Below are 13,095 nucleotides of genomic sequence, written 5' to 3'. Positions count from 1 at the left end.
TGATAGTTCCACTAAGCACAAACCAGATGGGATGGCGTATCTCTGCAGCATGCTGTGGTAGCCATGTTGGTTAAGTGTGCTTTGAAATCTAAGTAAATAACTGACAGTGTCACCAGCAAAGCACCCCCACACCAGCACACATCCTCCTCTATGCTTCACAGAGGCAACCACACATGCAGATATTATTCGTTCACCTGTTCTGCCTCTCACAAAGACCCAGCGGTTGGAACCAAAAATCTAGAATTGGGACTCATCAGACCAAAGAACAGATTTTCACCAGTCTAATGTCCATTGCTCATCTTTCTTGGCCCAAGCAAGTTTCTTCTTATTATTATTGGTGTCCTTTATTTTTTGTATATATTTTACCTTTATTCAACTAAGCAAGCCACATAATTTACAATGATGTCCTCCCCCTGCCAAACCCGGACGACGCTGGGCCACTTGTGCACCGCCCTATAGGACTCCCAATCACGGCTGGATGTGATACGGCCTGGATTCAAACCAGGGACTATAGTGTCGCCTCTTGCACTGGGATGCAGTGCCTTAGACCACTGCGCCACTTGGGAGCCCTTTGGCAGTGGTTTCTTTGCAGCAACTCGACCATGAAGGCCTAATTCACTCAGTCTCCCCTGAAAAGTTGATGTTGAGATGTGTCTGTTACTTGAACTCTGTGAAGCATTTATTTGGGCTGCAATTTCTGAGGCTGGTAACTCTAATGAACGTATCCTCTGCAGCAGAGGTAACTCTGGGTAATCCTTTCCCGTGGCAGTCCTCATGAGAGCCAGTTTCATCATAGCGCTTGATGCATTTTGCAACTTTTTTTTTAGCAAGATGGCGCCGATAGAGATGGTCGGCTCACTTCGAGTCCTTAGGCTGACCCAAAACAACAGCGCCGCAGAAGGGGCAGACGGAGCGGTCTCCTGGTCAGGCTCCGTAGACGTGCACATCGCCTACCGCTCCCAAGTGTACTACTCACCAATGTCCAGTCTCTTGACAACAAGGTTGATGAAATTCGAGCAAGGTTTGCCGTCCAGAGAGACATCAGAGATTGTAACATTCTCTGTTTCATGGCTCTCTCTGGATATGTTGTTGCTTCATGATTAACGACTCATGGTATAATCATAACAACATACAGGAACTCAAGTCATTCTGCTCACCCAACCTAGAATTCCTTACAACCAAATGCTGGTCATATTACCTCCCTAGAGAATTCTCGTCAGGTATCATCATAGCTGTGTACATTGCCCCTCAAGCAGACACCAAGATGGACCTCAAGGAACTCCACTGGATTCTATGTAAACTGGAAACCATATATCCTGAAGCTGCATTTATTGTAGCTGGGGATTTTAACAAAGCAAATCTAAGAACAAGGCTATCTAAATTCGATCAGTATATTAATTGCACTACACGAGGAGTAATACACTCGATCACTGCTACTCTAACTTCCGCGATGCATACAAATCCCTCCCCCAGCCTCTCTTCAGCAAATCCGACTACAACTCCATCTTGCTCCTACTGTCTTATATGCAGAAACTCAAACAGGATGTACTAGAACCATTCAACGCTGGTCTGACCAATCGGAATCTACGCTTCAAGATTGTTTTGATCACGTGGACTGGGATATGTTCTGGTCAGCCTCAGAGAACAACATCGATCTATACACTGACTCGGTGAGTGAGTTTATAAAGAATGCATTGGAGATGTTGTACCCACTGTGACTATTAAACCTACCCTAACCAGAATCCGTGGATGGATGAAGGCATCAGCGCAAAACTGGAAGCGCGAACCACCGCATTTAACCATGGAAAGAGGTCTGGGAATATGGCTGAATATAAACAATATAGTTATTCCCTCCACAAGGCAATCAAACAAGCGAAATGCCGGTACAGGGACAAAGTGGAGTCGGAATTCAACGGCTCAGACACGAGACCTATGTGGCAGGGTCTGCAGGAAATCACGGACTACGAAAAGAAAACCAGCCACGTCACGGACACCGACGTCACGCTTCCAGATAAAGTAAACACCTTCTTTGCCCGCTTCGAGGATAATCCAGTGCCACCGTCACGGCCCGCTAACAAAAACTGCACCCTCCCCCTCTCTCCTTCTCTGTGGCTGACGTGAGTAAAACATTTAAACGTGTTAACCCTCGCAAGACTGCTGGCCCAGACGGCATCCTTAGCCGTGTCCTCAGAGCATGCGCAGACCAGCTGGCTGGTGTGTTTACAGACATATTCAATCGCTCCCTATACCAGTCTGCTGTCCCCACATGTTTCAAGATGACCACCATTGTTCCTGTACCTAAGTAGGCAAAGATAACTGAACTAAATGACTACCGTCCCGTAGCACTCACTTCTGTCATCATGAAGTGCTTTGAGAGACTAATCAAGGATCATATCACCTCCACCTTACCGGCCAACCTAGACCCACTTCAGTTTGCATACCCCCCCAACAGGTCCACAGACAATGCAATCGCCATCACACTGCACACTGCTCTATCCCATCTGGACAAGAGGAATACCTATGTAAGAATGCTGTTAATTGACTACAGCTCAGCATTCAACACCATAGTACCCTCCAAACTCATCATCAAGCTGGAGACCCTGGGTCTCAACCCCGCCCTGTACAATTGGGTCCTGGGCTTTCTGGCGGGCCGCCCCCAGGTGGTGAAGGTAGGAAACAACATCTCCACTTCGCTGACCCTCAACACTGGGGCCTCTCCAAGGGTGCGTGCTCAGCCCCCTCCTGTACTCCCTGTTCACCCACGACTGCGTGGCCACGCACGCCTCCAACTCAATCATCAAGTTTGCAGATGACACAACAGTAGTGGGCTTGATTACCAACAATGACGAGACAGCCTACAGGGAGGAGGTGAGGGCACTCAGAGTGTGCTGTCAGGAAAATAACCTCTCACTCAACATCAACAAAACAAAGGAGATGATCGTGGACTTCAGGAAACAGCAGAGGGAGCACCCCCCTATCCACATCGAAGCGACAGCACTGGAGATGGTGGACAGTTTTAAGTTCATTGGCGTGCACATCACAGACAAACTTAAATAGTCCACCCACACAGACAGTGTGGTGAAGAAGGTGCAACAGCACCTCTTCAACCTCAGGAGGCTGAAGAAATTTGGCTTGTCACCCAAAACTCTAACAAACTTTTACAGATGCACAATCGAGAGCATCCTGCCGGGCTGTATCACAGCCTGGCACGGCAACTGCTCCGCCCTCAAGCGCAAGGCTCTCCAGAGGGTGGTGCGGTCTGCACAACACATCACCGGGGGCAAACTACCTGCCCTCCATGACACCTACAGCACCCGATGTCACAGGAAGGCCAAAAAGACAACAACCACCCGAGCCACTGCCTGTTCACACCGTTACCATCCCACTAGTCACTTTAAACAATGCCACTTTAAATAATGCCACTTCAATAATGTTTACATATCTTACATTACTCATATGATATGTATATACTCTATTGCACCTTGCCTATGCCGGCTCGGCCATCGCCCATCCATATATTTATATACTGTAGACATATTCTCATTCACCCCTTTAGATTTGTGTGTTGGGAAATTGTTAGATAACTTGTTAGATATTACTGCACTGTTGGAACTAGTGGCACAAGCATCTCACTACACTCACATTAACATCTGCTAAAATCATCTGAGTTGATTTGATTTGAAGAAACTTTCAAGGTAATTTCTCTTTGCTTATTTGAGTTGTTCTTGCTGTAATATGGACTTGGTCTTTTACCAAATAGGTGTCACGGCTTTCTTCCTGGGAAGGAGAGGCGGACCAAAACGCAGCGTGGTTATAGTTCATGGTTTTTTAATAAGAAAACTCAAACATGAACACAACTACAAAACAAGAAACGTGAAAACTGATGCAGTAAAAACTGGTGCAGTAAACACAAAGACAGGAAACAATCACCCACAAAATACCCAAAGAATATGGCTGCCTAAATATGGTTCCCAATCAGAGACAACGATAAACACCTGCCTCTGATTGAGAACCACTCTAGGCAACCATAGACTTACCTGGACAACTAAACTGAACACAACCCCATAAATCTAATAAACCCCTAGACAAGACGAACACAATAAGTCACCCATGTCACACCCTGGCCTAACCAAAATAATAAAGAAAACAAAGATAACTAAGGCCAGGGCGTGACAATAGGTCTATATTCTGTATACCTCCCCCTACCCTGTCACAACTCAACGGATAGCCTCAACTGCATTAGGAAGGGAAAAAAATCCACAAATTAACTTTAAACAAGGTTAATTGAAATGCATTCCAGGTGACTACCTCATGAAGCTGGTTGAGAGAATGCCAAGAGTGTGCAAAGCTGTCATCAAGGCAAAGGGTGGCTACTTTGAAGAAGTATATATTATATTATTATATTATATTTTGATTTGTTTAACGCTTTTTGGGGTTACTACATGATTTCATGTGTTATTTCATAGTTTTGATCTATTCACTATTATTCTACAATGTAGAAATCGTAAAAACAAATGAAAATCCCTTCAAACTTTTGAATGGTACTGTACGTTTTGAGTTTCAGTACAATATAGGAGCTTTAATTTCGCAGAATCTGCTGCCCTGTGTGGGACTCTTGGGTTTTAGTCTCCCATGACTAGCTAAGGGGTTTGTTCCTCTCTGGCACCTCTGTGGCCCTAATTAACATCTCAGTGCTTAGTCTTTCAGCCAGTCTATCTAATCCAGTCCACGGCTCAGCTGCTCTGCCACCTCCATCTGGTAACCCTTCACCTCAGGAATCGCTCAACGTCTAGTCCATTTTTCCACACAAGGCAATGGAACCCCTTTCTCTCCCTCTTTCCCTGGACCCTTGTCTGCTCTCTGACGCCTGTCTATTTCTTCCCAAACACACAGGTCCACAGGGCGATAGAGGCAGAGACGGTACCCCTGGACAAGATGGTAGGTTTGAGGTGTCAAGTCAGTCATTGCTTTGTAACACAAACTCTTATTTGTGGCTGTATCAGTATGGCTCAATGGTTACTAGTGTCTGTCCACTGTCTTTGCTCAGGGAAGCTAGGGTCTCGGGGACTGCCGGGCCCCAGTGGCCCCAGGGGCGAGGCTGGGATGAGAGGCCCTTCTGGGACCCCAGGACTAGTGGGTAAGATACTTACTGTAACTAGACAATGACAGAGTGTATGATTTATAACAACCACTGATTTCACTGTAAAATTGTGTAAACCTACAAATGTGTGACAGTCATTCCTTTTGGCTGAAATATGATAATAACAGACTGTACTCAGTAGATGTTTGTTTCATGAATAATAGATAAATTCCAGATTTCCAGTTGATTAAGCAGGGTGCACTGATGTCAAACAAATGCTTCTTGTCTTACAAGACATTGACACTGTTTGTCAATAAATACGCTTGTGGTAAAGATGGTGAAGATCAGTGTAGGGACAGGGGGATTGTGTGTGTACCCACCCACTTAACCCATTGTCTCCAAGACAACTATGACAGTACTCTCTGTCTGCCAGGGCAGACAAGAACCTGTTGACTTAAGGCCTGAAACAATTGTGGAAAAGTCACTCAGATCTCAACAAATTGCATCATGACATCCTGCATCAGAGTGTTTGTCTTTCTGTGAAACCACTCTGCCATTCCACAAAGCCATGTGTAGTCCATAAAAAACACAGCAGTTCCTCTGCGGACAACATGGTGATAACTTACAGACTTTTCAACCATAAGACTTACTAAATGCAAAGTTCGCTGATTCAGCATGGTTTCCAGCAGCCCGCCAAAAATATTTCTCTTCAGACTACACAAAACTCCCCTATGGCTCGCAATACTCGCTGTTGTTCCTGCCTGCTGACTAACCAGATTCGATTCGTTCAGCAACATAAAGAAAAGCATAAATCTGTTGCTTATATTCGAGGGTAAATGGTTACAGACAAATAAGAAATAACAGTCCGAAAACAAGAAATCCCTAGACATTCCTGAGCAGCTATGAGTTTAATGACAATAAAATACATAGTAATATAAGTTTGTCATACATGTGCTCCTGTAAGTTGCGTCTGCTAAATTACTCAAATGTAAACGTAGAATGTTGGAGCTGGTGGCTGTGGTTCTGGTTCCTCTCTGTATGGAACAAGCAGACAGTGTACCCCTCCCTCTCTGAGGGACATATGACCCCTGCTCTCTGCCTGCTGCTGCTTGGTAGAAATGAGATGTAGAGCAAAAGTTAAGCTACAAACCCACTTTTTGAGAAACACCATGTGAATCCAATCTGAAATGAACATGAGCTATGTGTATAAATCCTGTCTCCTTATGTCTTCCATATGTCTGCGGTGTTATTGTTGTCCCCCATGATGAAATCGGGGAGGGAACTGTGGATCTGTCTCCATCCGTACGTACATTCGTTCGTACATTCGTTCATACGTTAGTCACATGCGATATCTCAGACAGCACTGGGCTGATTTTGACTAAACTTGGGTGTAACTAGACAACTAGACAAATGTGTCTTGCCATAGAGATCCGGCATTTACAAAATTGTACTGATTGGCCCAAGGTGGGAGCTGTAGTAATTCACAGAAATGTGTTAGTCACAAGGTGCATCAGTGGTGGGGGACGACGTGTTTATTGTTGCCTTGTTTATAGGGTTTCTATTACAAACAATTTGCTCCCCTATATGCTGAATTCTTCCTGTACATTGCACATAGTAGAAATGATAACATTGACAAAAATGTGTTTGATGTTACTGAAACCCTGAGCCTTATGAGAGCATGTTTGGTAGCAAGAGTTTAGGAGGAAGGGAAATGAATGATCTCAGCAGTGGTGTAAAAGTGGTTCAGACAGATTCATAAAGAGTCAAGGGGAGACTGTTGTCACACTCAGGGACTTCCGCAGGGAGGGAAGCAGTGTGAGGTTGGAGTTAGGGTTGAGGTGTGTGGAGCCGTGCACTGATGTATTTTGGGTTGTTTTTCCCTGAATCAGCGCAAAGACAGGACATGTGTTTCCTGTACAGAAGAACTACGATTTCCTTACACGCATGCACGCACACAGGCACCCAGACACACACACACACACACACACGCACACACACACACACACACACACACACATATGCACACACACAATTTTACTCACACCTTGACACTGCAGCCCACAGCTGCTCCAGGGCCCCATTATCCTGCTGGAAAAATAGAGCCTAGTTTGCCTTAACGTCATGCTAACACACAGACTCTGGAGATGGAGCCACTTTGACTACCCAGCTGTGCCACTGTGCTGCTGACCATGGGTTATGGTCCTTCAGGTGGAATTGAGTGTGTGCAGAACCACAACACAGTCAGTCTTTGCATTAATGTTTACTAAAGCAAAGTGAAAATGAATCAGCGAGGTGTCAAATCCAATTAGAGCTGTAATAACACATTACAAATGACCCTCTTCTATGCCAAGTTATTCATAGTTGATAATACAATCAATGATAGCTGTTGTCAGTTGCATCACCCTCCAGAGCATTATTCGGGTTCACAAGGCAAAGAGATAGGAGATAGAGGGTGTGTGTGTGTGTGTGTGTGTGTGTGTGTGTGTGTGTGTGTGTGTGTGTGTGTGTGTGTGTGTGTGTGTGTGTGTGTGTGTGTGTGTGTGTGTGTGTGTGTGTGTGTGTGTGTGTGTGTGTGTGTGTGTGTGTGTGTGTGTGTGTGTGTGTGTGTGTGTGTGTGTGTGTGTGTGTGTGTGTGTGTGTGTGTGCAAAGCATTACCTCAGGAAAGTGCGAACAATGATGTCAGATGTTGTTGTGGTGGGGAGGTGAGGCACTTTGTTTGGGTTTGTGGATGGAGCAGGCCAATCCAGCTGGGCCACAGGGACAAGTCACATCTCAGCGTTTCTTTCTCACCTTTTTTCAACAAAAGGAGAAACCGATGTGGGAGGGAGAGAGAAACACTTTCACGAGCTGGCTTGTTGGGACTGGTTGTGCACACACACACAACCGTGAGCGCTCTCACACTCCGGCTCATGCAGATGCAGACAGCATTTAATTTATTGCGCACCAGTGCCGCTAATATGCTCCAACATTTAATAGTGTTTATTTGAGTTTTCCCAGGTCCTCCTTTGAGCTCCCACACAGACATTAAGAGCCTGTTAATTAAAGCTGAACAGCAGTCAGTCGCTCAGCCCGCTCTCTCCTCTCCTTGCCTGCTGCTGATGTTAACCACCAAGCACGGAAACCTAATACACCATGCATCGCTCACTTCCTCTCTCCCTTCACATTCTCTACTATACATCTATACAGCCCTGTCTGTACCCTACCAATTTGTCTAGGTTCACCAGGCCTCCCCTGCCATTGTGCGGCATGCCAGGAAAGGCAACACAGGGTGAAACCTCTTCATCGTGGGTTCACCTATCTGGTGCCCTTTGAAATGATGAAAATACTCAATGAAAAATCTAATGATATACCAAAAGAGAATAAAAGTTTCTCTCCGGACACCGGGCACTTTCCCCACTGCACTAAAAACTGAAGAAACTTCTGAAGAAAAGTAATCTAGATTCTTCAGCTCTTAGCAATTTCCGGCCAAAATACCTTCCATTTTTAAGCAAAATTCTGGAGAAATTGGTTTTCATACAACTAAATCATTTTTAAAGTGCCAACTGTATCTTTTTTAAATTCCAATCTGTTTTTTTGTAGTTTTTGTGCCCACCACAGCACAGCCTTAGTTAAAGTGGTACATTATCTAATGGTGGTGTCCTTCTGGACAGACTGGAGAGGTGGGTTGGCCTCTGGTCCAGCTCTAAATTGGTTTAGAACCTATTTAACCGGTCAAGAGTTTTTTTGTAACCGTTGGTGAAGATAACTCAGAGAAAATGCATATCACATGTGGCGTTCCACAAGGTTCCGATTTTGGGTGCGGTACTGCTCAGTTTACATATGTTAACCCTTGGCAGCCTTGTAAGAAAGCACAGCATATCATGACTCAGGATATGACCCAGATGCAGACACAGGATGCGGATAGTACAGTTCTCAATCATTTATTATAACACAGGGCAAAGGGCAGGTCGAGGGCAGGCAGAGGTTCGTAATCAGGTCAGAGTCAGGCAGGTACAGGACAGCAGGCAGGCTCGGGGTCAGGGCAAGCAAAATGGTCAGAGTTGGGAAAACTAGGAAACAAACACTTGAGAAACAGGAAACCGGAAAAGCATGCTGGTAAGACCTGACAAGACAAGACAAACTGGCAACAGACAAACAGAAAACACAGGTGGTTTTAAGGTCTCTGTACTGTAAAACATACAGAATTCTGCAGCACGGGTACCGACCAGACGGAGAGAACACATTACACTGGTTTTAAGGTCTCTGCACTGGCTGCCTGTGAGTTTTAGAATTAATTTTAAGATAATTCTATTGGTTTTTAAATCAACCAACGATTGTGCACCCCAATACATGTCAGACATGCTCTTAAGTTATGTACCCAGTGGGTCCTCAGGTCATCTGGCACTGGCCTTTTAAAGCCTAGGACCAAGAGGCATGGAGAGACAGCCTTTAGTTACTATGCCCCCAGCCTCTGGAACAGCCTGCCAGAGAACCTGAGGAGGCCGAAACTGTGGACATATTCAAAAGACATTTTAAAACACACCTTTTTAGCTTTGCTTTTCCTTGGGGTGCTTTTTAGTCTTATTCAGTTTGTATTGGTATTCTTAGTTTTTTATCCTAAAGCTTGATTTGATTTGAATGCTGTCCCAATGCTGATTCTTGCTTTTGTCATGGAGTTTTTTCCTACGCTTTCCATTGTTGTCATGCCAATGCTGTCCCTCAGTGAAACAGTGCGGTGTATCTCCCCTCCCCCAGGACCCAAAGGTCCATCAGGTCTTCCAGGAGAGAGGGGTCTACCTGGGCTTCCTGGACCTCCTGGACCCCCTGGACCCCCGGCCCCAGCCAGCGCCCGCATCCCAGAGCCAGACCGGGGTAAGAGAAGCACCACTATACCCTAAAGACATATCCATCACCACACACAATCAGATTAACAGTTGTGTTATGGACCACTCAAATCATTTGTTTATAAATATAATCTTGGTGGGGCAAAATATTGTTTTTATTTTTCATGCATGGGCTACTAACAGCTTATTACACAACATACACTTATTATTACTTTCTTAGCTACAGTATACATATCTCCCTGGCATACAATACATTTTTGGACTCACCTTGTTGTGCTGTGCTCACTTGAACAGGAAGGTGGGGCGGCAGTTCTTCGTGGGGCACATTTTGTCATCAAACTTTGTCATCAAAGTTATTCTCTGGATTTATTATATTTTCAAGACAACTCAGATCTCTGAAAAAGGTCCAATCATGATGACGTCAGTGATCTTCAGGTTGGAGCTCTAGAAAGAAGCCCAAGTTCCCGACTTGGAATTCCGAGTTGGATGACCGTTCAAAACATATTTTCCCAGTAGGAGATCGTTCCCAGTTGTCTTGAACTCACTGAAGTCAGATTTCCCTGTTCTGAGTTTCCAGTTGTTTTGACCGCGGCAGAAGTCATGCTGGATTGACAGCATGGCCAATGTTGAATGTTTATCCTTTTAAGTTTGGAAAAGAGACCCACACACCCACTCCACTGAATAGCAGGCTAGTGATTGCTTTGCAATGCTTGCAGTTAGCCACTGATTCCTTCAAAATCACTCATTGTTGAATTTGCGAATTCCAACATGTTGTGTAATGTCCAATGGCCGATGAGCACCAATACGTTTTATCTATAATTTATATTACATTATTTCTCTTCATATGACAACGATTAAAAAGGATTTGCCAGTAGATTGTCAACTAGATTCATGATAAAGACAACTAGATTCCTACCTAAGAGTTTGAAAGTATGATGTCGAGATGATCAGTCCAATCAAAGCTGCTGTAGATATAAGATGATTTGACATTTTATCTGTGGCCAATGACCTTGAGCCTTATAGGATGGGCACTTCTAATGTAACTCTATGGCAGCGCCCAAGAGGCTTGAATTTTTGAGCTCTACTCTTAGATTTGGTGGTAACGTATTGTCCCCATGACTGACAGAACACTGAGCCAATAACGGCACAACTAGAGAACATTACCAACCCCTACGCTCCATATTTTCCACTGGCTACCCCACCACAACAGAAAGCACCGAGCTAGGCTGAAACACCTGCATTTTGGAGCTACCTTACTCAAGAAAGCCAGAAAGAGACAACGTTTCTATGCAGCTTAATTAACTTTTTTTTACATTGTTTGCCCACTGATATGTTACACGTATTAATGCCAAAATAACATGCAAAACAGGCATGCCCCACCTGCCCTGAATGACAGGTAGCCACTGTCCATGGGTAGGCCAATGTGCTTGCCTTGCAGCCCTAAGTGCTCCATACCACCCTCGCTCATGCCCATCTGGGTACAATTTTCCATTCAGTGGGTATGTGTGAATATGGTAGACCATTCTAGTGCAGCTCATGAGTTTTCACACCCCAGTATTATGGACTTGGAGATGTCCCAGAAGAAAAAAAACGGATGGATAGTCAGCCCCTGTCAGACAACCACCCTCACCCCTCCCCTTCTCACAATAGGTGGTCTTTTTCTGGGCCAAACTGGAGGAAGTGACCTCAATCCGCACATAATCAATTCCAAAATGATTGGAGCTGCAGAGACAGTAGTTTTCGTGAGAGGTGTGGGCTGAGGATTCTACCTTGCTTAGATCTTTAAATAGGTGATACTGTTTATTTCCACTGAAAATCAACATGTTCCCAATGTCTATTACATTACATAGAGTCATTAGAGTCACTGCCTCACTTAAGGGTTGGAGCCCAGGCAGTGAGAAGGGATGAGGACTGAGAGTATGAAATGTGTTGAACAGTGGAGCCCAGGCAGTGAGAGGGAATGAGGACTGAGAGTAGGAAATGTGTTGAACAGTGGAGCCCAGGCAGTGAGAAGGGATGAGGACTGAGAGGAGGAAATGTGTTGAACAGTGGAGCCCAGGCAGTGAGAAGGGATGAGGACAGAGAGTAGGAAATGTGTTGAACAGTGGAGCCCAGGCAGTGAGAAGGGATGAGGACTGAGAGGAGGAAATGTGTTGAACAGTGGAGCCCAGGCAGTGAGAAGGGATGAGGACTGAGAGTAGGAAATGTTTTGAACAGTGGAGCCCAGTCAGTGAGAAGGGATGAGGACTGAGAGTAGGAAATGTGTTGAACAGTGGAGCCCAGGCAGTGAGAGGGAATGAGGACTGAGAGTAGGAAATGTGTTGAACAGTGGAGCCCAGGCAGTGAGAAGGGATGAGGACTGAGAGGAGGAAATGTGTTGAACAGTGGAGCCCAGGCAGTGAGAAGGGATGAGGACAGAGAGTAGGAAATGTGTTGAACAGTGGAGCCCAGGCAGTGAGAAGGGATGAGGACTGAGAGGAGGAAATGTGTTGAACAGTGGAGCCCAGGCAGTGAGAAGGGATGAGGACTGAGAGTAGGAAATGTGTTGAACAGTGGAGCCCAGGCAGTGAGAGGGAATGAGGACTGAGAGTAGGAAATGTGTTGAACAGTGGAGCCCAGGCAGTGAGAAGGGATGAGGACTGAGAGTAGGAAATGTGTTGAACAGTGGAGCCCAGGCAGTGAGAAGGGATGAGGACTGAGAGGAGGAAATGTGTTGAACGGTGCACAGATGTGTAGGTTGACAGAATAATTCTAGCTGTGGGTAACTTAAGGTTGGCATTGAGAATTCTGAGACTGTGAACTGTTTCTTTCACACCAAAGTGAAAGCAGCAGATGCAGGGGTTATGTGCTAGGCTTCCTTTGGAAAACCCTGGCTTATTGGCTGTCCCGTCTGGATCTGGAGGCTGGAATCTCCTGCAGCAGAATTGGACTGAACCCTCCAACTTTAAGCTGGGACAGGGTCACAGGTAGAGAAGAGGAGGATAAGGGGATGTAGGAACCCAGCCATCTTAGAAGATCATATGCATTACATTGTAGAACACTGTGGGGTTGGAAAGGACATGGACAGAGACTCACTATCAGAGAGGGTGTTGAAGTACAAGAGCTGGAGATGAAGATAAAATCATGTTTCAATAGAGACAGACAGGCAGGTGGACGGACAAGCAGACAGGTAGGCAGGCAGACAGACAGAC

General features: G+C 45.4%; 1 protein-coding gene across 5 annotated transcripts in view; it reads left to right on the top strand.

The window, feature by feature from the left end:
• The window catches only part of LOC110535075 (EMI domain-containing protein 1), a 102,889-nt gene that overhangs the window by 78,594 nt on the left and 11,200 nt on the right, over positions 1-13,095 (top strand). For all 5 annotated transcript variants that reach the window (XM_036935959.1, XM_036935958.1, XM_036935957.1 and 2 more), the window contains 3 exons: positions 4,894-4,938; positions 5,048-5,137; positions 9,816-9,932. In XM_036935959.1, coding sequence (XP_036791854.1) covers positions 4,894-4,938; positions 5,048-5,137; positions 9,816-9,932 — 252 coding nt within the window. The remainder of the gene's footprint in view (positions 1-4,893; positions 4,939-5,047; positions 5,138-9,815; positions 9,933-13,095) is intronic.

Source organism: Oncorhynchus mykiss, chromosome 11 (genome assembly GCF_013265735.2).
Source record: "Oncorhynchus mykiss isolate Arlee chromosome 11, USDA_OmykA_1.1, whole genome shotgun sequence".
In the NCBI taxonomy this organism is placed as follows: domain Eukaryota; kingdom Metazoa; phylum Chordata; class Actinopteri; order Salmoniformes; family Salmonidae; genus Oncorhynchus; species Oncorhynchus mykiss.
The sequence above is the reverse complement of the archived record's forward strand: the minus strand, read 5'-3'. Positions and strand labels throughout refer to the sequence as shown.